Consider the following 25,883-nt stretch of genomic DNA (forward strand, 5'->3'; position numbering starts at 1 on the left):
GAACAACTGCCGGTTCCTGTTCATCACCGACCTGCTGAATGAGATGTTGTAAGCACCTAGTATTGTCATATGCCTGACGTCCTGCAATAAATCCCACTTGATCCTCATGTACCAGTCTGGGCATCATCACCTGTAGTCTGCTAGCTAGTATTTTTGTAAATATTTTATAATCTACATTTAGTAGGGAGATAGGTCTATATGACCCACATTCTTGTGGGTCCTTCCCCGGCTTAAGCAGAAGAGTGACTGCCGCCAGCCGCCATGTATAGGGCAACTCTTGTGCCTGATCATACGCCAGAAACAGTCTCCACAAAAGTGGGGCCAACAGGGATGCATATAGCTTATAAAATCTTGCTGGATACCCATCAGGCCCTGGAGCCTTGGCATGTGGTAAATTTTTAATTGCTTCCTTTATCTCTTCTATTCCTATTGGCTCCGATAAGCGCTCTCTTTCTCCCTGTGTCAATTGTGGTAGCTCTACCCCCTGTAGATATGTAGTTATCTCCCCAGCTGTAGCGTCCACTTCTGATTTATAGAGGCTTGTGTAAAATTTATGGAATGTCTCTTGTATATCCCCTGTTTCCGTGACTGCCTGGCCTTGTTGTGTTTTAATACTATGTATATGGTTTCGTGTCATCTGCTTTTTCAGCTTGTTTGCTAGCAATCTACTTGCTTTATCCCCCAGCTCATATTGCTCCTGTTGGACTTGTTGCAATTGACTCGCCATTTCTGCCAACTGCAGCTCATTAAGCTGCATTTTAAATTTATGAAGTTCATTCTGGAGATTTATATCTTCAGGTTTCGCCTTATGTTGCTGCTCTAGCTGGGCTATCCCCTTTCTAAGTTCTCTCTCTTTGGCTGCTTTTTGTTTAGTTAAGTGGGCCCTAAGGGAGATCAACTGCCCTCTCAATACCACCTTTAACCCCTCCCAAAGGCTCTCTGGGCGGACTTCTGCCACGTCATTAAACTCAATGTAATCTTTTATGTATTGTTCCACCTTTCCCACCGTCTCTGGGTCATGTAATAGAGCTTCATCCATCCTCCAGTACTTTCTACCTCCCTCTGAATGTCCACTCCCAATAGTCAGCTGAACTGGAGCATGGTCAGACCATATACGAATGCCTATTGATATTTTTTTTATAGCTCTGGTCACCAGCCCATCCCCAAGCCAGAGATCAATCCTTGAGTATGAATTATGTGGTGCTGAATAGTATGTATAGTCTTTTTCCTGCATGTGTGACACCCTCCATAAGTCTATTAGACCCCATCTATGCATAAAACTGGAGATCTTTTCTCTATCTTTTCTAGCATATCCCGCCTCCCCTTTTGAATTATCCATCATCGGGTTCAGGGTCAGATTGAAATCCCCACCCAATAATAATTGGCCTTGCATGTTTTCTTGTATCACTGTTTCAAGTTCTTCTATAAATTTACCTTGCCCTTCATTGGGTGCATACACTGTCATAAATGTATAGTGAGTATTATACAGTGAGGCTATCACCATAAGATATCTGCCTCCCTTATCTTCTACTGTTTTAATAATGCGCCATGGCAGTTTATCTGAGAAGGCCACCAACACTCCTCCCTTTTTATGATGTTGCCTGTTCGCAGCGTGGTACATTACTGGATATCTTTTGTAGGCTAACATTTTCTCATGACATTTTTTTACATGCGTTTCTTGCAGCATAATTATATCACCTTTCATTTTTAATAGTTCTGTATATATGCGCTTACGCTTAATGGGCGAATTGAGGCCCTTAACATTCCATGTCACACATTGAAACATGTTATACATTTCTTTCCCCTATATGCTAGCCTAGTCAGCAACCACCAGATACTCCCCTCTAGACCCCCCCCCTCCCCTCCCCCCCCCTTCCCCCCCTTTCACACAAAGGGCATGACCCATTCTCCTTTGGGCCCATGCCTCTAGCTGAGAGGAGTGACGTCATCTCCCGTCTCACAGCTCGCTCTAGTGACTTCTCCTTCCCCTCCTATTGACATAGTTCTTTGCCAACCTGTTCCAGTGATCGATCATCCAGTCATTCTGTTGTCCATCTCATTTTCCCGTTCGTGAATGCACTTGCTTGCCCGATAGTTGCCGCCGGAGGCGCCCTCGGCCTTGTGATACCCTTTGCCATTTAGGTTTTGGAGGGCAGACTACCGCTCCTTGCCCATCCTGTGGAGGATCCTCTGCCGTCTCCCTTCGTTTCAGATACTCCTGCGCTTCCTCAATTGACGCCACTCTCCTTTGCTTTCCCTCTTGAAAAAAGGTTAGGGCAAATGGGTACTGCCATTTATATGATATTCCTTCATCTCTCAGCTGTGCAGTCAACGGACGGAGTTCTCCCCTTCGTTTAAGGGTTAATGCTGATATGTCCTGGTATAGTTCAATCGGGTAGCTCTCCCAAGTTATAGGGGCCGCCCCTCTTGCCTTCTTCATCACTGCTTCTTTCACTGTGAAGTTTGTAAAGCATGCCACTATATCTTTCGGCTGGTTTTGTCTTCGTACACCCAATGCCCTGTGGGCACGTTCAATGCTTATGGTTGTTTTATCATAGCATTCAGATTCATTAGATAATAATTGCGCTGCAATGGATCTCACCACCTCTTCACAATTGTTAAATTCAGGTACCTCAGGAACTCCCCGAATTCTTATATTGGAGCGTCTGCTTCTATTCTCTAGATCCTCCACTTTGTCTATGAGGTATCTAGCTTCATTTTTCCTCTCTTCCAATTGTTGCTCCATCGCTTTTAACGCTTCTCCCTGATCCTCTTGCTCATTCTCTACCTCCAGGACTCGATTTCCCAGCTCAGTTATTTCCCCTCGCAGTTCCGCGCTCAGTTGGGCAAAGTCCCTTCGCACTTCTTTGAGGTCCGTTTTAATCTCTTGAAACCATGAGCAGAGCTTCGCCCATATTTCTGGTTCTACCTCCATTCTTTCATTTGAAGGCTCTTCGCGTGCTCGTTCTGTGTTTTCATGTTCTTCCCTCGTGCTGCGAGCGCCATTTTGTTCCGTTCTCCCTTTCTGTTGCTGATATGAGAACGCTGCTAGGTCCGGCAGTTTTGCCTTCGCTTGCGACATCATTTGATTTCGTTCTTATTCACCAGTCAGTCGCTATACTTTTCAGCCGATTGGAGGGGTAAGGATCGCTACTTAAATGCTTTTTTTAGTGCTGATCAGCGGGAGCTTCGTTCTCACTGCTCCATTCAGTAGCGTGACGTCACTTCCTCCATGGTGCAGCAATATAAAAGGAACGGAGTCTGACTTTAGCAGTGGAGGTGAAGGGTGCAGATAAGAGAGATTTACCCAGTGAACTGAGTTCTCGGGGAGGAGTGTAGGGAGAGAGAAGCGTGGAGAGGTACTGAGGAGCTGCAGAGTGAATGCACTTGTAAATCAATAAGAGGAGTTTGAATTCTATGCGGAAACAGATAGGGAGCCAATGAAGTGACTTGAGGGCTAATATGAGCATAGCGACACTGGCGGAATATAAGTCATGCAGTAGAATTTTGAACAGATTGAAGGGGAGAGAGGTGGCTTAGTGGGAGACCTGTGAGAAGCAAGTTGCAGTAGTCTAAGCGAGAGGTGATAAGAGTGTGGATAAGGGTTTTGATACTGTTCTTAGAAAGGAAGGGACAAATTTTAGTGATAATATAGAGAAAGAAACAACAGGTTTTAGCAGTCTGTTGAATATGTACAGAGAAGGAGAGAGAGGAGTCGAAGATGTCCCCAATGAAAGCAGCAACAATCAGCCTTGCAGCTCGCAGGGTTGATAGAAAACATAGCAACTGTCTCTCTCCATGGCTGCTGTCAGTAACAAGAACTTCCTCTTCTGTGCATTGCGTGACTCTGCTCATGTCTGAACCATCTACTGCAAGAACTCTTAGGCTGGCCTCACGAGATTTGAGATCAGCATGAGAATTCCTGCATTGCGCAGCTCAGACTTATGCAGAGTCACACAATACAGAGAGAAAGGAATTTCCTGCTGTGGGAGTGGGAGCTGAAAACCGTTTTAAAATGGCAAAAGAAAAAGTCCCAGGTGCTAGGGACAGATTTCTAGTCGCCATGATAACCAGAGATTTGTGGAGCCTTGCCATATGAGAAACTCACCAAAACATTCCTTTTCTTTGCTGTGTTAGGACGGCAGTTTCAGTTTTGCAACAACTCCCCAAACCTTTTCAAAAGATATGGTGGTAGTGGCTGCAGCGTTGTGCAAGAAGGGCATGCTGGTCCATCGCTATTGTGTCAATTGGTTGATTCAGGTCAAATTGTAACAAGAGAGCAAACGAGACATGGCCCGAGTAGTGCAATTTCTGGAGTTGTTACATGAGGAAGTGATCTCCAATAAGAGCCACTTCACTCCTTCCCAGTTGGAGTATCTGGAAATGTGTTTCAACACTCAGTTGGAGAAAGTTTCTCTGCTACAGTCATGGAACGCCAACCTGCAGGATCAGATCTGCAATTTGCTGTCTTTCAGGGTTCCTCTGACCAAGGATTACCTATAGGTCCTGGGATCAATGACAGCCACGCTGGAAGTGGTACAGTGAGCCAGGGTGCATATGTGGCCTCATCCATAGGACAGGGATCTACGACTTCCCCTGCAGGGGGAAGCGGTGGTGGCATCACAGTATCAACTTGAAATATTCCAATGAAGAGCAGAACACACATCTAATATGATAAAAAGCCTTTTTATCATATTAGATGTGTGTTCTGCTCTTCTTTGCACTGCTTTCTGCACTGCAGAACGAGGATATGAAATGGATAATGGTGGTGATGATGGATGTCAGCCTAAATGGCTTGGATGCTTACTCTCTCTGCCAGATGGCATAGTGCTATTGGACATCTTTAGAAGCATAATGGTCAATGAACCGGTCGGAGACGAGGATGGTCCTTCTTTCCCTGCAGGTCTTTCAGAGCTCTCTGGATAAGAAGTGATAAGAGTGCTCTCCGACAATGCAACAGTGATGGCTTATGTCAAATGCCAGGGTGGCACAGCAGGGATCAGGTGACCTGGAAGCGGCTGCTCTTTCAGCGTGGGCAGAGGTTCACCATTCTCACTTACTGCCTGACTCTTGAAGAGGGTGCATCTGAGACTGTACGGATATTGTCCTCTGGTCATTGCTATGATGTTGAAGTCATGCAGATGGTCTACTTCCTTGGATTACATCAGGGTTTGGGTATCTTTGAAGGTTGGTGCCAGGATCTTGTCAGGTACTTGTGACCTGAATTGGCCACTGCTGGAAGTAAGAGACTGGGTTAGATTGACCATTTGTCTCACCCAGTATTGCTTTTCTTATGTCTTTAGAAAAAGAATAGCAATCCCTTCTGTTCTTCAATCCCTGAGATTTTAGTGTTTCTGCAGGATGGTTTGGATATGGGGTTGGCCTTTGCCTCCCTGAAGGTGACTGTCTTCATTGATTGTGAGTTACCAGCAAAGTGCTGAGGGAGACGCTGCTTCCGTTGTTGTGGTGCAGAGTTTGGTTAGACCAGCTGTGATGACCTTAGAATGACTCTGGGACATTGTTCATGAGGTCAGCTATTCACTTTTGAAACTGTCTGGTAAAATTTATGGGGATTTAAAAACTATTTCTGAAACTATTATTGCACAGACTCATGAAGTTAACCAACACTCTACTAAGTTGGGAGAACTGAACTAGACCTCAAAATGAGTGAAGTATAGGAGATAAATACTGTGCTTGTGAAGGACTAATCTTATTTACATCGGAAAGTTGAATATCTGGAAAACCAAGTTAGTAATTTACAGCTCTAAACTTCTCCAAGTCTTCCTTAATTCCACCTTAATTCCAGTAGTGTCATTATAGAATTTCACCTCTAGTCTTCCCTCCCCCCAACTCCCCTAGTCTGACAAGAGAACCAACACATACAGGCACACATTCAAGCATGTAGTGGCAAAAAAAAACATTGTGCACAAGCATACCAGCTCACAAAGATAAATACATATTCATGTAAAGAGAGAGAATTCCAGAAGAAGTTCCGAGTGCTTTCCTCACTTGTTGTGTTAAAAGCTAGAATTCAACAGCTGTAGGTTCATGTGTTTAAACCAGTGGTTTCCAAACCTGGTCCTGGAATCACCCCACTGGCCAGTCATGTTTTCAGTATATCCACAATGAATAGTCATGAGATAAATGTTCATCCAGTGGAGGCGGTACATGCAAATCTCTCTCATGAATATTCATTGTGGGTATCCTGAAAACCCGACTGGCTGGTTTGGGAACCCCTGGTTTAAACCCAGCACAGCCTTTGTAGAATGGTGGTGCTGATTTAAAATGAAAGGGCCCGCTGAATTGAATCAGTGGGGGTGTCTCTCTGCTTCCTCACAAAGACCCTGTGGGCTGGTGGCTCCCCTAATCCCTGCCCATCCTAACCCTGGGGCAGAAGTATCCCAACCACAGATACACACCCTCTTTTTAAAATCTGGGACTGCAGGCATCTCCTTCATAACTTCCAAAACTTGGGAGCAGAAGCCATCTTTATTTGCTCTTGTTCCCTGGTAATATCATTCTTGGATCTAATGCAGTGTTTATGGTACTTTTCCTTTCCTCACACTGCAGGTTCTTCAGATGAAGATTTTGCTGCTGCGTTGTATCATTTTAATCATTCCTTGGTAACGTCAGACCTTCAGTCTCCTACATTACAGGTTAGTCTTTGGATTATGGCATGTTCAGATTATCTATGTCGCTTCTGTTCCTCCTGGCAGTGACTAATTGACTTTTGAAATTTGTGCAAATATGGAATTGATGTACCAAAAATTTGTAAAATAATAATTTTATTAGATTCAACTTTATTACCTGATCTAAAGACTGAATTTTTATTTGTATTGTTTAAGGAAGCCATTAGAGCTTGGGTGGGACACTGGTGCCGGAAAGGGTATTTGAAACAGGCGAGCCAGAGAAACTAAATGAATTCTGTGTAAACTTGGAGGATGTAATGTCTCAGTTCTACAAACTGAAGAGTAGTAAATCACCTGGACCAGATGGTATTCATCCCAGAGTATTAATAGAACTGAAAAATGAACTTGTAGAGCTACTGTTAGTAATATGCAATCTATCACTAGAATCAGGTGTGCTACCGGAAGACTGGAGGGTAGCCAATGTTACGCCGATTTTTAAAAAAGGTTTCAGAGGAGATCCGGGAAATTATACTGTTAAATCATTTTATTTTATCTAGCTTGATGTATAACGGGCTTCTATTTTTATGTAGACGATATGAATGTTTGGAATTATCTCCCTACTGAAATCTGGCAGATTAACTCTGCAACTCATTTCAGAAAGCAATTGAAGACCTATTTAATTTTTGAAAGTTTTTCCATCTTGATGACTTATGTTTTTGGCTTGTGAATTGATCTGTTTCAGTTTTTATGTCTTTAAACTTTTATTGCGTACGTTTATATTGTAACCTGCCTAGTGTGGTGGGATAGTGCAGGATGTAAATTGTTTAAATAAATATGCAGTACAGCACTGCGTACCTCCAGTAGCGCTATAGAAATGATTCGTAGTAATAGTAAGTTGATGGCATTCATTTCATGTTCACTTTATGAAACAAATTACTAATACTGCTCACAGTCTGCATGCAGTCATATACACCTCTACCTAAATCTCTCACACTCAAGCTTGTGCGTCTCAGATATTGAGTACATCAGATAATTACTTTAACAAATATGTATTTATAAATTCCTGAATTTTTAAGAAACACAATAAATATGCTGCTTATTTGAGTAGTAATTAGGTTGTTTATCATCTGTGGTCATGTGAATTTTCAATGACTAAAATAGTCACATTGGAAAAAGTTTGGGAAGCAATAATCTTATTCCATTCAGCCAGGTCACCCTATGATAGTTCTTGGTAGTTTTATTCTTTACAGTTGTTTAATTCTGATGCTATGCTGATGTTTTCTTGTCCCAGAACACCTTGCTACAGCAGCTTGGAGTAGCTCCTTTTTCTGAAGGACCATGGCCTCTCTACATTTATCCTCAGAGCCTCTCTGTGCTTTCCCGTCTTCTTCTCATTTGGCAGCATAAAGCCAGCTCTCAGGGAGAACCTGATGTCCCTGAGTGCCTTAAAGTCTGGGAAAGGTAAGGAGAAGGGCCGTGATTGTCACCAAATTGCCTTTTTGCTCTTGCAGATGGGTGTGAAACTGGTAGGATGACATGGTGTGGGAGTAATAGGGACTTAGGTAAAGCTTAAGACCATAGAGATGTTTCACAGATGAGGACCTCACTAAAATTGGAGTTGGGGCTAGTTGTAAAGAGAACATTTAGGTATTGCTTTATGTCACTTATGTTTTATCAGTGAAATTGAAGATGATTTAAAAGCAGTTTCATGTTTCTCTTCTTCTTGGTAGGTTTTTGGGGACATTGAAGCAGAGTTCCCTGCAGGGAGTGTTCCCTAGTGATACAGAAGACCTAAATGTTGACCACTTGCAGCTACTTTTGCTTATTTTCCATAATTTCTCTGAGAAAGGGCGCAAATACATCCTGATCCTCTGTATTCAGACTATCCTAGAGCTGGCAGCCAACATGGAATCTCAGCTGCAGGCTGTGCCACTCATCCCAGCTCGCCTGCTCCTCATCTTTGATTATCTTTTGCATCAGTATACGAAGGTCCCAGTGTACCTTTATGAGCAGGTAAGAACAACATAGTAACATAGTAGATGACGGCAGAAAAAGACCTGCATGGTCCATCCAGTCTGCCCAAGACAAACTCATATGTGTATACCTTACCTTGAATTGAATTTGTACCTGTCCTTTTCAGGGCACAGACCATATAAGTCTGCCCAGCAGTATTTCCCGCCTCCCAACCACCAGTCCCGCCTCCCAGCACCGGCTCTGGTACAGACCGTATAAGTCTGCCCTCCCCTATCCTCGCTTCCCAACCACCACCTCCTCTTTCCCCCACCTGCTCCGCCACCCAATTTCAGCTAAGCTTCTGAGGATCCATTCCTTCTGCACAGGATTCCTCTATGCATATCCCACGCATGTTTGAACTCCGTTACCGTTTTCATCTCCACCACCTCCCGCGGGAGGGCATTCCAAGCGTTCACCACCCTCTCTGTGAAAAAATACTTCCTGACATCTTTCCTGAGTCTGCCCCCCTTCAATCTCATTTCATGTCCTCTCGTTCTACCGCCTTCCCATCTCCGGAAAAGATTCGTTTGCGGATTAATACCATTCAAATATTTGAACGTCTGTATCATATCACCCCTGTTCCTCCTTTCCTCCAGGGTGTACATGTTCAGGTCAGCAAGCCTCTCTTCATACGTCTTGGAACGTAAATCCCATACCATCCTCGTAGCTTTTCTTTGCACCGCTTCCATTTTTTTAACATCCTTCGCAAGATACGGCCTCCAAAACTGAACACAATACTCCAGGTGGGGCCTCACCAACGTCTTATACAGGGGCATTAAAACCTCCTTTCTTCTGCTGGTCACTCCTCTCTCTATACAGCCTAGCAACCTTCTAGCTACGGCCACCACCTTGTCGCACTATTTCGTCGCCTTCAGGTCCTCAGATACTATCACCCCAAGATCCCTCTCCCCGTCCGTGCCTATCAGACTCTCCCCGCCTAACACATACGTCTCCCTTGGATTTCTACTCCCTAAGTGCATCACTTTGCATTTCTTCGCATTGAATTTTAATTGCCAAACGTTAGACCATTCTTCTAGCTTCTTCAGATCTTTTTTCAACAACTGTAAACATAGTAACATAGTGACATAGTAAATGACGGCAGAAAAAGACTTGCATGGTCCATCCAGTCTGCCCAACAAGATAAACTCATATGTGCTACTTTTTGTGTATACCCTACTTTGATTTGTACCTGTCCTCTTCAGGGCACAGACCGTATAAGTCTGTCCAGCACTATCCCCGCCTCCCAACCACCAGCCCCGCCTCTCACCACTGGCTCTGGGACAGACCGTATAAGTCTGCCCAGCAATAAAAATAAGCAACAAAACCATTCTGTGTGTATCAGCCAGATTTAAGCAGATACATACATGGCTGATGTTGGTGCACAGCACCAGCATAGAACAATCTTCCCAGAGCTGAGAACTTGTGTATCGTTTTTAAGGTATGCATAGCCCTTCTCCATGTACAAGCCATATCTAGTCAGTCCTATACGGGAGTGTTGCCATTCTTGACAGTGCCAGATCAGATCTACTCTCCTAGAGCCCGGTAGAAAAACTTTCTGGGCAAGTGGAGTGCTCCTTCCAGCCTTCATCATCTGGACTTCTGCTGGTCTGTTTTACTACTGAGACTTTGTATAAAAGAATGCAATTTTTGCTATCTAGGTTTCACAGTAGTGGGATGGTATGAACTGAGATCGGTGCTGATCAGTTTATTTATGTTTCAACTTTTTTATTGATGACGCAACAGAATGAACACCAACATTCAGAGTATACAAAGAATCAACTACCTAAATATCCATGAACAGAACAGGATAAGTATGGGCCATCATCAATCATTTGGAACAGTTCCCCTCTCCTTCTCACCCTATCCTTATCCTTCCACCCCACCTAGTATCAATCAGATGTTTAGCAGTCAATATCAGACATGAACATCATGGGCATATAATATATGCAAGGGACCAACCATATTCAGAAAAGGAAACATCGCCCAACTGTCCTTATATCCCTCAGTAAGTAGAGTAACATGAAGAAAGGTACCAAACAAAACATAGCTGTAAACCACAGGGTTATCATAAATCCCATTCCCACCCTTCCTTCCCTCTCAACCTATCCTTACCCCCCAACCTATCCTTCCCCCCCCCCCCCCCCCCAGCTTTTCTCGGAACCAACTACCATAGAGGAGCCATAGGAGCAACAGTACGGCCAATTAACAATCAAGCTACGAGCTCTATAGGGTTAGGATTGTAGATAAGATTCCAAAATGTCAAGAAATCTCTTTTTGCATTTAGCAGAACCTTTAGCAGGCAGAGCCTCCAATGTCATATAAGAGTGAAGTGCATTTCTCCAGTGCCAAAACATTGGGGGAGACTCAGAGGTCCAGTATTGTAAAATACACTTCCAGCCTAAAACACTAGCCTTGGCTAAAAAAAGGCTGGGTAACCTTGTATAGAGGCCCAAGGGCCAAAAATCGCCCAAATAACATACTGGTCAGGGTAAGACGGATGACTCTCCTCAATAATCTGCTAAGATAACGGGTTATTTGAGACCAGAAGGCTTGTAAGCTTGACAACTCCAAAAAAACATGAGCCATAGTGCCTACTGTGGTCCGACATTTCGGACAGGAGGAGATCATCAGAAGCCCAGCATGTCAGGCACGATCAGGGGAGAAATATGCTCGAGTAAGTACTCGAAAGTGACATTCCTGAAGCACTGCACTGCAGCTAATCATTGGTTCACGGTCCAGCAAGGTATTAAAATCTGAGTTCTCGAACCCTACATCCAACTTCCAAAACCAGTTTAGGGTCTCCACAGAATAGTTCACCTGACTCATTTTGCTACCTCGTTGCACAGGATGGGTCTTGTTGGGGGCATGGCTACTCACTTGTCTTGTCTTTTTTTTTTTTTTTTTTAAGTTTGACCTTCCTGATCCCCTCTCCCTATCTGAGCTCCATAGGGCTTTCCAGGATTTGCTCCCTCAGGTGAACTATTCTGTGGAGACCCTAAACTGTAATATTGTAACATAGTAGATGACTGCAGAAAAAGACCTGCATGGTCCATCTAGTCTGCCCAACAAGATAAACTCATATGTGCTACTTCTTGTGTATACCTTACCTTGATTTGTCCTGAAAATGGCAGATACAAATCAAGGTAAGGTATACACAAGAAGTAGCACATATGAGTTTAGCTTGTTGGGCAGACTAGATGGACCATGCAGGTCTTTTTCTGCAGTCATCTACTATGTTGTTATGTTACAGTTTAGGGTCTCCACAGAATAGTTCACCTGAGGGAGCAAATCCTGGAAAGCCCTATGGAGCTCAGATAGGGAGAGGGGATCAGGAAGGTCAAACTTAAATAAAAAAAAAAAAAAAAAGGCAAGTGAGTAGCCATGCCCCCAACAAGACCCATCCTGTGCAACGAGGTAGCAAAATGAGTCAGCTGATGATATGTGAAATGACTCAGGCCTCGATCCTCTACTCCTCCCGCTAATTCTCCCAAAGGCTTGAAAGACCCATCCTCCCGCATCACATGGTGAAGTAGAGAAAACCTGAAGTGGCTCAAAAACTAAAAGGTGGTCCCCCCATCCCAGGAGAAAGTCGGGTTCCCGACAATGGGCAAGAGATCTGTACATTGCTCAGGGAACCTCATATAGTACGATAGCTTCCGCCAGAGTATCCTTAGTGGTCTGATCAGCACACTGTTTCGTAGGGGGAGTGGAAGAATGGCCCTGGAGCATGCAGTAGAAAATTGAGATGGAAAGGGGTAACCCACTCCCTTTCCACCGCCACCGGAGTGAATCAGTCAACATCCAGCACCCAGTCACGGAGATGACAAAGATGGCAAGCTTGTATATATGTTGACATATCCGGCAACCCTAGGCCTCCCTGTTGCCTGGTTCTGCATAGATACCGAAACAGCAACCGGGACGTCAGCCTTTCCAAGATACAGCATCTTTCTGTTTTAAGTGTCAAGGGAAGTATTTGAAAAACATACAGCCACTTAGGAAAGAGAGTCATCTTAAAGTAGCTGAAAAAGTAAAGAAAAAGAGGTTAGCCTTTATAATCTACAAAAGTTCACAGGTAGAGGAAGACAGGGAACAATATAGAAGCTGGTAGAGTAGTCAGGAAAGCGGAGATAATATTTAACCATCTCTCTAACCTCATGTGCAACTTTCTTTAAATTAGTCACCTTATTTTCTAACTGTTCTTATTCTCTTTGCTTATACCCTTCACTGTCAGTTAAAATGTTCTATTACGTATTATATTGACATTGTAAGTTGTATACTATGCCATACTTTGTATTGTTACTTGAATATTTTTACTGCTACAGTTGTCTATTGCTCACGTTTGATCTATTCTTACTGTACACCTCCTTAAGTGAATTCCTTAAAAAAGGCAGTAAATAAAACATAATAAATGAATTAAATAAATTAAAAATAGCCAATATGATAAAATGGGAGGACAAGTAATTTTTTAGATACACAACCTCCTTTCTTGGAGTGCATCTTGATCAGATCTGAGAAAATGTTAATGTTAAATTGTATTCAAGATGTTTATGAAGCTGTAGTTTGGCGGTTTTCCTTTTCACATGTTTCAGAATTGACACAATGAGGCCAAGGTCAGTCCTATCCTATTAAATATTGACTTTATAAAGAGAAGAATAGGTCTTGAGAGTTACAAATGTGTCTGGTTGGATCAAAACACCAAAAAGTGGGGAACGAAGGAAGGCTGGACAAAGCACAGGATCAACCGTTCACCAGGCTTTTGCACCCTTTTGGAATTTTTTTGGCTCTGCATTGCTATATGTGTTTTGTATAGTGCATCAATCATGTACGCACGGTCTTTTTAAAGACCATTTTATCTACTCAGCCGCACGATCTTTCCATATCATCAGACTCTTGAAGTAGGCTGTTCCGAAATACGGTTCCGTGCCGAGTCTTGAGTATTGATTTTTTTAATTTTTTTAATAGTTTATATCATTTTTACATTTACATATCAACATAAATGTAGCGGAAATTACAAGAAACATAATAAATCAACTTACAATTTTAAAGGAAATACTTCTCCTAAGAGTCTTGAGTGTTGATTTTATGGTATTGTGCATTGTTCTATATACATCACAGTAATACATTTTATCTGTTGATCCTGTGGTTTTTTTCCAGCCTTCCTTCGTTTCCCACTTTTTGGTGTGTTGCTACTGCTCTCGTGGGATTTTTTGAGTTCAGTTACCTTGGGGTTGAATCAAAATGCATCACCTACAACTTGTTTGATCTTGATTTCATGTAAACTCTTATTTAAAGCACAAATCCTTTTCTGATAAGTACACACTTGCTAAGTATGATGTGATTTATCTTGCACAGGTACAGTATAATCTGCTAACTCCTCCCATGGGTAGTACGGGTGGGTCCCAAGAGAGTGGACGGCGAACCTCAGCACCTCTTTATTACGGCTTTAAAGAGGTGGAAGAAAACTGGACAAAACATTGCTCAGCAGGTGAGAGGTGGGGAAACATGGCTTAGGTGGGTGATTAATATGGTTAAGGGACTGGCTGGTAGTTGTATTCTGATCCAGCAGAAATGACAGCTGGCCTTATTCAACATACTGTTGTAGCTCAGAGGTTTATGTCCTGCCCGTACCATGTGGAAATCTCCCACCTCTTGCTCTGACCTCTTTTCTTCAGGTGGTCTTAGAAGCACTTTTCCACCATCTCTTGCCCATCCCTTCTGCCTTCCCAGTGGACAGTAATGGTGGTATTACTTTTGGGCCTTCAAACTTCTTTCTCTCATTGAGATGATGGACATTCATTTTGAAAAGTAGAACAGATAAGGGTTACTCTCGGGCCAGCTTGGTCTGGTTACAATATAAATACACTGAGCTTTGGTTTATATGGTTTACAGGTGTTAGGATCATAGTAGTGTGCTAAAAGCGTTCAGTGGGTTATACGTCCTCTATGGATAGAGTTGTAGAGTTCAACAAATACTATCACTAAATATGTATATAAATCTGTATTTTAGAATTCTAAAATGGTGGATGTGGTGGAGACAAAAACAGTATCTGAGTTCAAAGAGAGCTTGAGACAATTACATAGAATTTCTAAGGGCGTAATAGGGAGAGTAGATGGTATGGATGGGCAGACTGGATAGGCCATATGGTCTTTGCCTATGCTTTTCTATTTTGCTGTATTTGTACTAATAGCAGTAGTAATATTTATTTAAAATATTTATAAACCGTACAATCCCTTCGTACTTGGCAGTGTACAAATAAACATACAAAATAAATTAAACAAATACAATTTCAACAGACATACAGTGGTGGAAATAAGTATTTGATCCCTTGCTGATTTTGTAAGTTTGCCCACTGACAAAGACATGAGCAGCCCATAATTGAAGGGTAGGTTATTGGTAACAGTGAGAGATAGCACATCACAAATTAAATCCGGAAAATCACATTGTGGAAAGTATATGAATTTATTTGCATTCTGCAGAGGGAAATAAGTATTTAATCCCTCTGGCAAACAAGACCTAATACTTGGTGGCAAAACCCTTGTTGGCAAGCACAGCGGTCAGAAGTCTTCTGTAGTTGATGATGAGGTTTGCACACATGTCAGGAGGAATTTTGGTCCACTCCTCTTTGCAGATCATCTCTAAATCATTAAGAGTTCTGGGCTGTCGCTTGGCAACTCGCAGCTTCAGCTCCCTCCATAAGTTTTCAATGGGATTAAGGTCTGGTGACTGGCTAGGCCACTCCATGACCCTAATGTGCTTCTTCCTGAGCCACTCCTTTGTTGCCTTGGCTGTATGTTTTGGGTCATTGTCGTGCTGGAAGACCCAGCCACGACCCATTTTTAAGGCCCTGGCGGAGGGAAGGAGGTTGTCACTCAGAATTGTACGGTACATGGCCCCATCCATTCTCCCATTGATGCGGTGAAGTAGTCCTGTGCCCTTAGCAGAGAAACACCCCCAAAACATAACATTTCCACCTCCATGCTTGACAGTGGGGACGGTGTTCTTTGGGTCATAGGCAGCATTTCTCTTCCTCCAAACACGGCGAGTTGAGTTCATGCCAAAGAGCTCAATTTTTGTCTCATCTGACCACAGCACCTTCTCCCAATCACTCTCGGCATCATCCAGGTGTTCACTGGCAAACTTCAGACGGGCCGTCACATGTGCCTTCCGGAGCAGGGGGACCTTGCGGGCACTGCAGGATTGCAATCCGTTATGTCGTAATGTGTTACCAATGGTTTTCGTGGTGACAGTGGTCCCAGCTGCCTTGAGATCATTGACAAGTTCCCCCCTTGTAGTTGTAGGCTGATTTCTAACCTTCCTCATGATCAAGGATACCCCACGAGGTGAGATTTTGCGTGGAGCCCCAGATCTTTGTCGATTGACAGTCATTTTGTACTTCTTCCATTTTCTTACTATGGCACCAACAGTTGTCTCCTTCTCGCCCAGCGTCTTACTGATGGTTTTGTAGCCCATTCCAGCCTTGTGCAGGTGTATGATCTTGTCCCTGACATCCTTAGACAGCTCCTTGCTCTTGGCCATTTTGTAGAGGTTAGAGTCTGACTGATTCACTGAGTCTGTGGACAGGTGTCTTTCATACAGGTGACCATTGCCGACAGCTGTCTGTCATGCAGGTAACGAGTTGATTTGGAGCATCTACCTGGTCTGTAGGGGCCAGATCTCTTACTGGTTGGTGGGGGATCAAATACTTATTTCCCTCTGCAGAATGCAAATAAATTCATATACTTTCCACAATGTGATTTTCCGGATTTAATTTGTGATGTGCTATCTCTCACTGTTACCAATAACCTACCCTTCAATTATGGGCTGCTCATGTCTTTGTCAGTGGGCAAACTTACAAAATCAGCAAGGGATCAAATACTTATTTCCACCACTGTAAAATGTAACTTAAAAGTAAAAATCTGAAAAAATAACTTTAGGTCAAATTAGCCAGATCACTAGTATGTTTTTTTTTCAAAGGCACATCCTATATAATAATTTGCACCTCTATCGTTCCATCGCTGTCTGGCTGCCTGGGTTCGTAACATCTCATGACGTCAGCCAGCTTCCAGCGTTCCATTCCCTCTCACTGCCCCGCCCTTGCGTCAAAACGTAATGAAGTGAGAGGGAAGGGAACGCTGGAGGCGAGCTGACGTCAGGATGTTAACCAACAGAAGGGAAGCCAGCCAGGCCAGAAAACGATGAGGTACAAAGGAAGAGAGAATCTCGTCACATCACGGGGAGGGCAGGGCAGAGCAAAGCAGAATCTATGGACATGGATGGGAGGAGAGGACAGAAGAGAAGAGAATCGCGAGACACGGATGGGAGGGCAGGGAAGAGGAGAATCGCTGGACATGGAGGGAAGGGAAGAATCGCTGGACATGGAGGGGATGGGAGGGGAGGGAAGGGAGGAATCGCTGGACAGGGAGGGCAGGGGAGAGACGAAAAAATCGCTTACAAGAGAGCCTTTCTAGGCCTGTTTCATTGTTGAGGAAATGGGCTGGGTTCCACTAGTCTTAGTATATTATGCTTTGAATTAACAGCCGAATGCTTGCTGAAATAATAAAGTCTTCAGATCATGCCTAAACGGAACACAAATTTGTATACATCTCAAGGTAACTGAGCACAAGTTTAAACACATCACTAGGTAACTGGAAGGCTATTTCAAAGTTTTGGGCCGGTAACTTTGAACATCGAGGATCTATACTCTATGTCTAAAAGATGGAATCTCAGATTTAAAGTAGCTGATCTGAGCATACAGGGAGGCTGATAAATATATAAAGTTGAAACAATAATAGGCGAAACTAAATTGCCAAACATGTTTATGTGTTAGGCCTGAGGCTCTCTGTATGAATAGGCCTGGGTTGGCAGAGATGACTTTACACGTCCAGGTGTTCAGTGTTTGATGGAGCTGAGAGAGGGAGTCCTTATTTAGTCCTTTCCTCTTTCAAAATGTCCCTTTAAGTCTGTTGTGTCAGTGTTGTTCTTTTGCTGACTTGGTAAAGAAATGCAGAGCTCTGAACAGCTGGCGCCAGTTTGATTTAATTAATGCAGTAAAAAGCTATTATCTATAACTTACTTTAATTTTACATAGTCATGTGCAATAAGATGACAGCTGCAATATTTAATTCAGCATCTTTGTAATTTGCTTTGGAAACATTCAAAAGTGTCCATAGGTTTTCCATGGAATGCCTCCTTATGCCATTTCTATAATTCCTACTTTGTTTTCATGTATTTTACACTTCAGATAGCTTTTCACATTAGAACAAACACATTACAGGTAGAAGTCTGAGGTCACCTGAGGTAAGTGTAAACGGATTTCATGGAATGACAGGGTGAGACCAGGATACGTTTGATCAAGCACTAGGTTATGCCTTATATTAGTAGCCTTTGCCAAGCTTGAAGATCGCAGTTATTCTGTGCGTTGAACTAATTTTAGCTCTTGTGCCACAGACAATGTGCTGCAGCCTCGCTTCTACAGCGTCTTATCCCTAGAAGCATCTGAAGATGACATGAACCGCTTGGACAACATGGTACCGATTTTGCTCTGCTTCATAAGTTGAAGAATTTTGTTGTAATAAGTCTCTGCTGGATACGTTATTTGTTAAAATCTGAATATCTTGCTCATATAAAATGTGTTAGGTCATTTTTAATTGATTTACTTTTGGAAATTTGGAGGACAGGTTTGAAATAGGCTTTAACGTGGGTAAACAGTTAAGAGTATGGGTACTGTTCTACAGTGTAGACAGGTTTACTCACTAGGTCCTGGGGAAGTAGGAAGAATTGGGTGTGATCTTTATTGCTCTATACAATAAAACAGTAAGTTTTTGCCTGGTCACATGTGCTCCGTGCTGCTCTTCTCATCTGCTCCTGAAGTGTAGAGAAATTGAGCATCAGGCAGTGCCCATGTGCTACGGTGTCCTGCCATGAAAATGCAGCACAGTGGCACTGGCATGGTCCACTTGCTTCAGCCCTGTATTGGTGTGGTCTGCTCTGTTTGGTCCTAATGCTCTTCAGCTATTTTCCAGGGCACTGTCTGGGTCTGATACTGTCAGCTCCAACATCCTCCAGCTGCATTGTTGGTGCCAACATGTTCTCTAGCCCTGATTGTTATGTGTGCTCGGGAGACAGGAGCTGCTACACTGTGTCCTGTCATTTACAGATGGGACCTGTGCATCTTCTGGCACCATGCCTATAGTTTAGTTAAATGACAGATTGCAAATGGGCTGGGCACTGCTCTATCAGCCCTGAATCTTCACCGTGCATCATAGTATTTTATAAGGGCACTGGCTGACTCTGTTACTCTCCGGTGTGGCAGTGGAGCCCTGATATATCGGGCACTGTGCTGCTTTCTGAGAAGTTGGCATTGACCATCCGTACCAGCAGTGTACACTGTGTTGCAAATGGCTTTGCGTCCTTTCCTCTGCCCCCGGCAGCACCTATGGTGCTATTCCACCTGTGCCTAATCGCTGTGGGAGGGACTAACAAGTTCAAGTGTCCCTTATCCTCCCATGGCATGCTGACTCCGCTCCTTATCAATAGCTGATCTGCACTCAAACGAGTGGGTATACATTGAATCTGACCCCATTGTAGATGATAGCAAATAAAGAACTCTCAACCCCTTTTCCTACCAGTGTCCTCCAGATCTCTCCCTGGTATAGCCAAAGTGGTTGCTGGGATTACTTCCATTACATGCACTAGTAGATTATTTCAGGCCTTTCCATCTTCAACTTTGCTCTTTAATAAACTAATAATTTAACCAACAGCAACTGTTTTCCATGTCTCGCAAAGTTTTGTGATCCCCACAGCCATCAAAATTAGTGAGGCTGTGAGGTTAAAATAAACCACAAAATCACCTTCTCATGCTGTTTGGGATTTGGGTTTTAACTGTGGTCTATTCATGAAGGTTACCTTGGCTGCCTTGGGTACCTGATACTATTACATCACTGCTTTTTAGGGTTTTCACATTTGTTCCATACACATTATTCAAGTTCTTATTAGGAAACACAGTTCCCAGTTATACCACTGTTTTTATCTCCTTTGTTCCTTCTTTTTCCACTAAGGATCCTTTGTGTAGAGTGAGGAAAGCTGGACTGAATGGATTCTTTTTCTTTTATAGGTTTGTGACGTCCTTTTCTCAAGGGCTGTGAACTATGATGACCTTTATGCTGCTCTGACCTCTCTGCTATCCGCTGGATCTCAGTTTGATACCCTCCGAAGAAAGGAAAACAAAAGCATCACACCATTGGTAATTCTGAATGCTGTTAGCAGCTGTTCATAACATTTTATAACTGGGGCAATGAAATTAGGCTGATAAAATCTGTTTATTCCTAATAGAAAGCCAGTTATTTTTCTTGCCTGGAATTGAATGCCTAGAAAAGGATGCTAGTAGGAATATAATACATTTTTTAAGGGTTTGGAGTTCATATTTTAGAATGCATATTTTTGCCTGGATAGTGTTTATATACTGTTCAGGTTAAACCTACCTTTTCTTCACTCAACGTGTAATTAAACTCTGGAATTCGTTGCTAGAGAATGTGATAAAGGTGGTTAGCTTAGCGGGATTTAAAAAAGGCTTGGACGGCTTCCTATTTTGGGATCTTGCCAGGTATTTGTGACCTGGATTGGCCACTGTTGGAAACGGGATGCTGGGCTTGATGGACATTTGTTCTGTCCCAGTATGGCAATACTTATGTACTTATGACACTGATAAAACCTAGTGTTCCTGTTTTCAGTCTGGAAACTAAATAGTATAACTGTTGATATTCACATTCCAGGTGTTAAGGGAATAGTATGATAGTGTTCATAATTACTGCCTAATAATACTTGTAAAAGATACTACTGGGGCATAAGATTACCTTAATAAAGGTGTCCTTTAGTAGGATCTGGGGTTTATGGCGCATATATTTTGATTTTTTTTCTTGGCCAAAGAGAGAAAGCTAGTTACTGATGGGGTGTTGGTCTAGTAAACAGGTTAATCCTTCTTCTCATATATTGAATAGAGTCCCACAGCAACCTCAATACTTTGCTCTTTGGTAGGAAGAGGATGAGAATTACCATACTGGGTCAGACCAGAAGTTAGGCCCAGTATCTTGTTTCCATTAGTGGCCATTCCAGGTCACAAGTACCTGGCAGGATCCCAGAACATCGAGAACTACTTATCCAAGGTTCACCTTAATGGGTTATGGACTTTCTCCAGGAATCTCTGCAAACCTTTCTCTGAGGACAAGCAGGGTACAAATATGCCGACATATGGATGACATCATCTGATTATATTGTGCACAGGAGCAGCTTTCAGCTTCAGGGAAACGTCTTTTGAGAGTATTCACCACACGGGGTGTCTGCTAGTGATTGGAGAAAGTGCAAAAGTGGCAATCTGAGACAGCAAGATACATGAGCTCACATTCCTTCCCTCTTCATTGTTGGAGTTTTAATCTGTTAGGTAGAAACTTGACTGTCTAGATCCCGCAGAACAGCGGCAGGTGGAAAGGCACACTTGCACGCACAGTGAAAGCTCTCAACTGTCTGATGACATCGCCCACGTGTGAGGTGACCCATGTACCCTGCTTCCTCAGAGAGCAACTGCTAGAGTTGTTTTTCCACACTGTCCTGCAACTAATGCCTAACTATTCATCGAGGGGGAAAATTATGTTCTCATGTTTACTTTAAATGTGCTGCTTACTAACTTCACTGTGTGTTCCCTAGTTATCTTATTCTCTGAAAGAGTAAACAGATATTTAATTTTTTTATTGATCTTTTATCATATCTCCCCTCAGCTGTCTCTCTTTCAAGTTGAGTAATTGATGCCTCAGTTTCTTGTGTGCAAATATTGATTGATCTTTGTTTTTCTTGTTTTCTTTCAGGAAGCCTGTGCACTTCAGTACTACTTCCTAATACTTTGGAGGATTTTGGGCATTTTGCCTCCATCCAAGGGTTACATGAACCAGCTGGAAATGAACACACCGGACATGAACGAGTGTGAAATTCTGCATACTCTGCGCTGGTCTTCTCGCTTACGCATTAACGCTTACATTCAGTGGATAAAGGTATGGGTTAAGGAGAAGTTTAGTGGTCCGTTCGGTTTCCTCATCTCCTGCGTTTTGGCCATTATTCAAAGCCAACTATGCAGTTGGTGGCTGGTTAATGTGTAATTGACCTATCCGTAGATTTTCTAAAAACACACAGACGATACTAAATGGTCAGATATTTGTGTAGTTTCTGTGTCAGGTTACAGGAAGAGTAAGGATAGGCCAAGATATTCCAGTACTAAATAGCTAATAATTTTAGTTTAGACCTTCCTAATAAGAGGCCTAAAGTAAACCAGTGGTGTTGGCATGGTCACCACACTATCAGATGAACTCTTGTGCCAGTGATCACGTTAGCTTAAGTTACCTTCCTTTTAGCAGACAGAACTTTATCAGAGACATAAACTGATACATCAGAAAAGGCTGCTGGGATTTTGAGAACAAGCAGGATGTAATTCTTAGTATAAGTGACATCTCCAATGGAGCCCGTGCTAGAACATTGCCCAGCTTCTTCCAGAAACTATAAAAAGCAATGTTCGTTTTCACCGGCTGCTGTTGCCTGGGATCCAGTCAGTCTTGTTTTATAGATAGATTCCAGCAATTGAGCTCACCAGCAACCACCAGAGATGTGGTATAGACCACGTAAAGTTCTGTATATATATAGTATTGTTCCACGAATCGTAAAGGAATGAATACACTTCCTACTGAATACACTTCCTACTTAATAAAAGAAGCTAAAGAGTAGAGAGAACATGGGAGGGGCCTGGTCCGGTCCGGAGGGACTAAAGGAAAGCAAATTAGCAGGTAAGATCTAATTTCTCCTTCCTTAGCGTCCCTCCGGACCGGACCAGGATTGGACTGATGGGAAGTACCAAAGCAGTAATCTGAAGGGAGGGACCCTATGAAAACTGCAGAGAAATGTTCATGCTGCATAGACCACCTGGCGACAACTAACATGTAGTGTGTCCCAATGAGCAAAATAAAATGAAACTAGGACTAAGTTGCCAACTTACCAATGTGCACCGAGAGCACCAAAAATCGCCGTAGTAAGAATAGAGCCCGCTTCTGAAGTTGTGGAATATGTTGTAATACGCTGTGGAACTGCCCTCTCAGCGAGAAGAGAAATAGACATTCTCATTTCCTTGATCCTTCGCGATATAGCGGGTTAGAAACAATGAAAAACTTTTACGCCTACTGGCTAGAAGGACAAAACCAATAAGAAAAAACCGATTGGGAAAGGTGAAAACTTTAAACTACAGCAGACCGAAAAGAAGTTACCAACTGTAGAAGTATTCCACACATAGATCTACTTGCTGCAATGGCTACTGGGAAATACTGCTTGAAGAGGAAAACTTTATAGAAAAAGTTATGGCTACTAGAAAACAGAACTTTAAGAGTCTGTTCACCTAGTTCACCTAGCTGGTGGACGAAGCGGGAGGTACAGGTGCAGGACTCCTTTAAGAAACCGCTTTGACAGTGGATGCTGCATAAGCGTGCGGTTGTCAACAGTATCATGCATCACTGATAGAGCTGCCAAATGAACTCTAATGGATGAGTAAGACAGACAAGATTTCGCAAGATGCAGAAGATATTCCAAAACATGCAAAATGGATACTGTTTGTGGAATGAAGTGGCGAGAGGAGTACCACAGAGTGAACCGTCGCCACTTTGATTCATAGGACTTTAATGTAGATTTCTGTCTGGAAGCAATTAAAACTTGAAGTACTTCCTGCGAAAATATCAAAGATGTTGCAGACCCAGTAACCACGCCATAAGTTTGAGTGACTGGGGGTCCGGATGTAGAAGGGTGCCTTGGTTCTGCGTAAACACCTAGTGAGATGATGGAAGAAACGCATAAAGAAGGTTGAAAAACCCCTGCTGGACGTTGGCATCTGTCCCTGTCTCCGTCAAGACTGTTGCTGAACGGAAGAAGCAAGAAATGTTCGTGAGCCTGAAGGCAAAAAGAGATAGCCCTGAAGTGTCGCAGTGAGGAAGTAAGGCTGAAAAAATGAGAGTCCATTCACCTAAACGCAGGGTGACACAACTAAGAAAAAATGAGTACAAACTCAAGAGTATACTCTTAACTCCTCCTTGGCGGATGACATAACCCATTGCCATGGCAAGGACCAACATAGCTCTCTCCGCCTTGTTTGTCAGTAGGGAAAACAAAATTCACCCGAAGGTAAAACGAATTGCTGAGGTCCCCCAGAAAAAAAATATATAAAAACAAGCTTCTGCCAAAAAGTGTACTGCACGAAGCATCCCAATGACAGAACTAAGGTTCTTGAGATAACTAGATGACACTTAAATAGCGCGATTGATGACCCTGAGATTCGCAATAGGATGAAGGAAAATTCCTTCTTGGGCATTAGAAAGTAAAATTGCATTCTGCAGAATAGAGCGAGAAAATGGCCGAAGGCCCAAGGTCACCAAGAAAAATATAAACTGGGATGTTTGCAGAGGAGACAAAAGACTGTGCGCCAACCTGACTAAACAAAGAGAAAATCAGAGATATCTGATGAGAGATCAAATGAGAGATCAAATGAGAGGCCTGGCTACAATCACCACCCAACCTAGAGACTGTAAGAAATGCAACACCCGGTGCGTGACCTGAGAACTCTGCTGATAAGACTTTCTCCAATTAGGCAGTCGTCTAGGTAAGAATGAAATGACCCTAAGAGCGCAATGAACATCCTCTTAGATCTATAAAAGAACGGAAGAGAGAGTACTGCTGAAAATGACCGGTTAATGCATAAGCAAAAAACTAGCCATTCTCTGGACCCTGAGGAGAAGAGGAAGGGTGACCAAGGACACCAGTTAAATAGGGCTACAAACTCCAACCCTATCTCTATGGCGTTCCATAGTTGGGTAAGTTCTGAATATAGAAAGTTCTGAATATAGGAGTCCACCAGCTATGGTAGTACGCTCCGGACAGAAAAAAATTGTCCCAGTATGAACGTCTGATTCACCGGCCTGTAATTTCTTGGATCTCCCTAATCCACATACCACTAATCCACGTACCACGGTCATGCGTCCTCCCTCACTGAGATGTAGATTGTAAGCTCCTTTGAGCAGGGAACGTCCTTCTTTGTTAATTTGTACAGCGCTGCGTAACCCTAGTAGCGCTCTAGAAATGTTAAGTAGTAGTAGTAGTACCAGACTCACACCCAATAGATATGAATGTTGAGCTTGTTTCAGGTTAAAACACCGAACCTAGGCCCAGGGTCCCCGGTGTTCCTAGTGGTGAACAGCCATGGCAAATATTGTATGCGTTAGTTTGCAGAATTACTGCAAAGCCTTGCTTTTGGAGCAGAGATTTCTGTTCGATATTCTCGTGAGAGGTTTTTTTTTTTTTTTTCTTTAATGCTGTTCTGGCTGTAGAAAGGTGGACATTTGAGCTTCCCCAGAATGGCAAAACTTATGTACCTATGCCCATTAGATATGAATGCTGGACTTGATGGACTTTAGGCCTTACCCAGCATAACCATACTTATGTACCTATGGTATAAATACACAGGAAGTGAGTGAATCCCCTTCCAATTGAAAGAACACTCTGGAGTGAAGGCGCATAGAATGAAAATGAAAAAGGACAAACTTGGAAATTACCTGTAACGAAAAAAGTGAAGTTGTGCCACAGCCACTTGGTGAAGGCAGTGTAGACAAGACTGTATCTGAATTCAAGAAAGCTTGATATAACATCAGGTCTCTAAGGAAGAGGAAGAGATAGCAGATGGTATGTATAGGCATACTGGACCAAACCAGGATGTTTATAATCTGCCAATGCTGAACTGATAGAGTAGAGACAAACACGAGTAGATGGTTTGAGGACCGTCTACTATCTTTAAGTGAAAGGATGACTTTATTCTCTAAGTGACCATATGTCCTGTAAAAACCAGAAGAAAGCTAAAATGAAATATGAGAGGCTTCAAGGCAGTTGGAAAAGAAGGGAAGACATGAATAAAGCATGCCTGCTAAGGCAGCTGAGTGACTGGGAGCTTGGTAGACAGGACTGTCCCTCAGAGAATATGAAAGAGCTGATATATCCCCATGGCATCTGAACAATATACTGTATGCCTCTAGAGAAGGCTTCTTAAAGCCGGAAAAAGAAAACACTGTATAACACTACAGCCATTGAGAGTGATTGTCTGTTAAGTTCTTAAAACACTATATAACATCATAGGCATGGAGTAAAATGCTTGAAAGGAACTAAGATATTATGGTC

At 42.9% G+C, this 25,883-nt stretch overlaps 1 protein-coding gene across 4 annotated transcripts in view; it reads left to right on the top strand.

The window, feature by feature from the left end:
• UBR4 (ubiquitin protein ligase E3 component n-recognin 4) overlaps nucleotides 1-25,883 on the top strand; it is a 314,627-nt gene that overhangs the window by 48,788 nt on the left and 239,956 nt on the right. For all 4 annotated transcript variants that reach the window (XM_030185684.1, XM_030185685.1, XM_030185686.1 and 1 more), the window contains exons 17-23: nucleotides 6,571-6,656; nucleotides 7,921-8,090; nucleotides 8,360-8,642; nucleotides 13,995-14,127; nucleotides 18,090-18,169; nucleotides 19,756-19,884; nucleotides 21,500-21,682. In XM_030185684.1, the coding sequence (XP_030041544.1) occupies nucleotides 6,571-6,656; nucleotides 7,921-8,090; nucleotides 8,360-8,642; nucleotides 13,995-14,127; nucleotides 18,090-18,169; nucleotides 19,756-19,884; nucleotides 21,500-21,682 (1,064 nt within the window). The remainder of the gene's footprint in view (nucleotides 1-6,570; nucleotides 6,657-7,920; nucleotides 8,091-8,359; nucleotides 8,643-13,994; nucleotides 14,128-18,089; nucleotides 18,170-19,755; nucleotides 19,885-21,499; nucleotides 21,683-25,883) is intronic.

This window comes from Microcaecilia unicolor, chromosome 13 (genome assembly GCF_901765095.1).
Source record: "Microcaecilia unicolor chromosome 13, aMicUni1.1, whole genome shotgun sequence".
Lineage (NCBI taxonomy): Eukaryota > Metazoa > Chordata > Amphibia > Gymnophiona > Siphonopidae > Microcaecilia > Microcaecilia unicolor.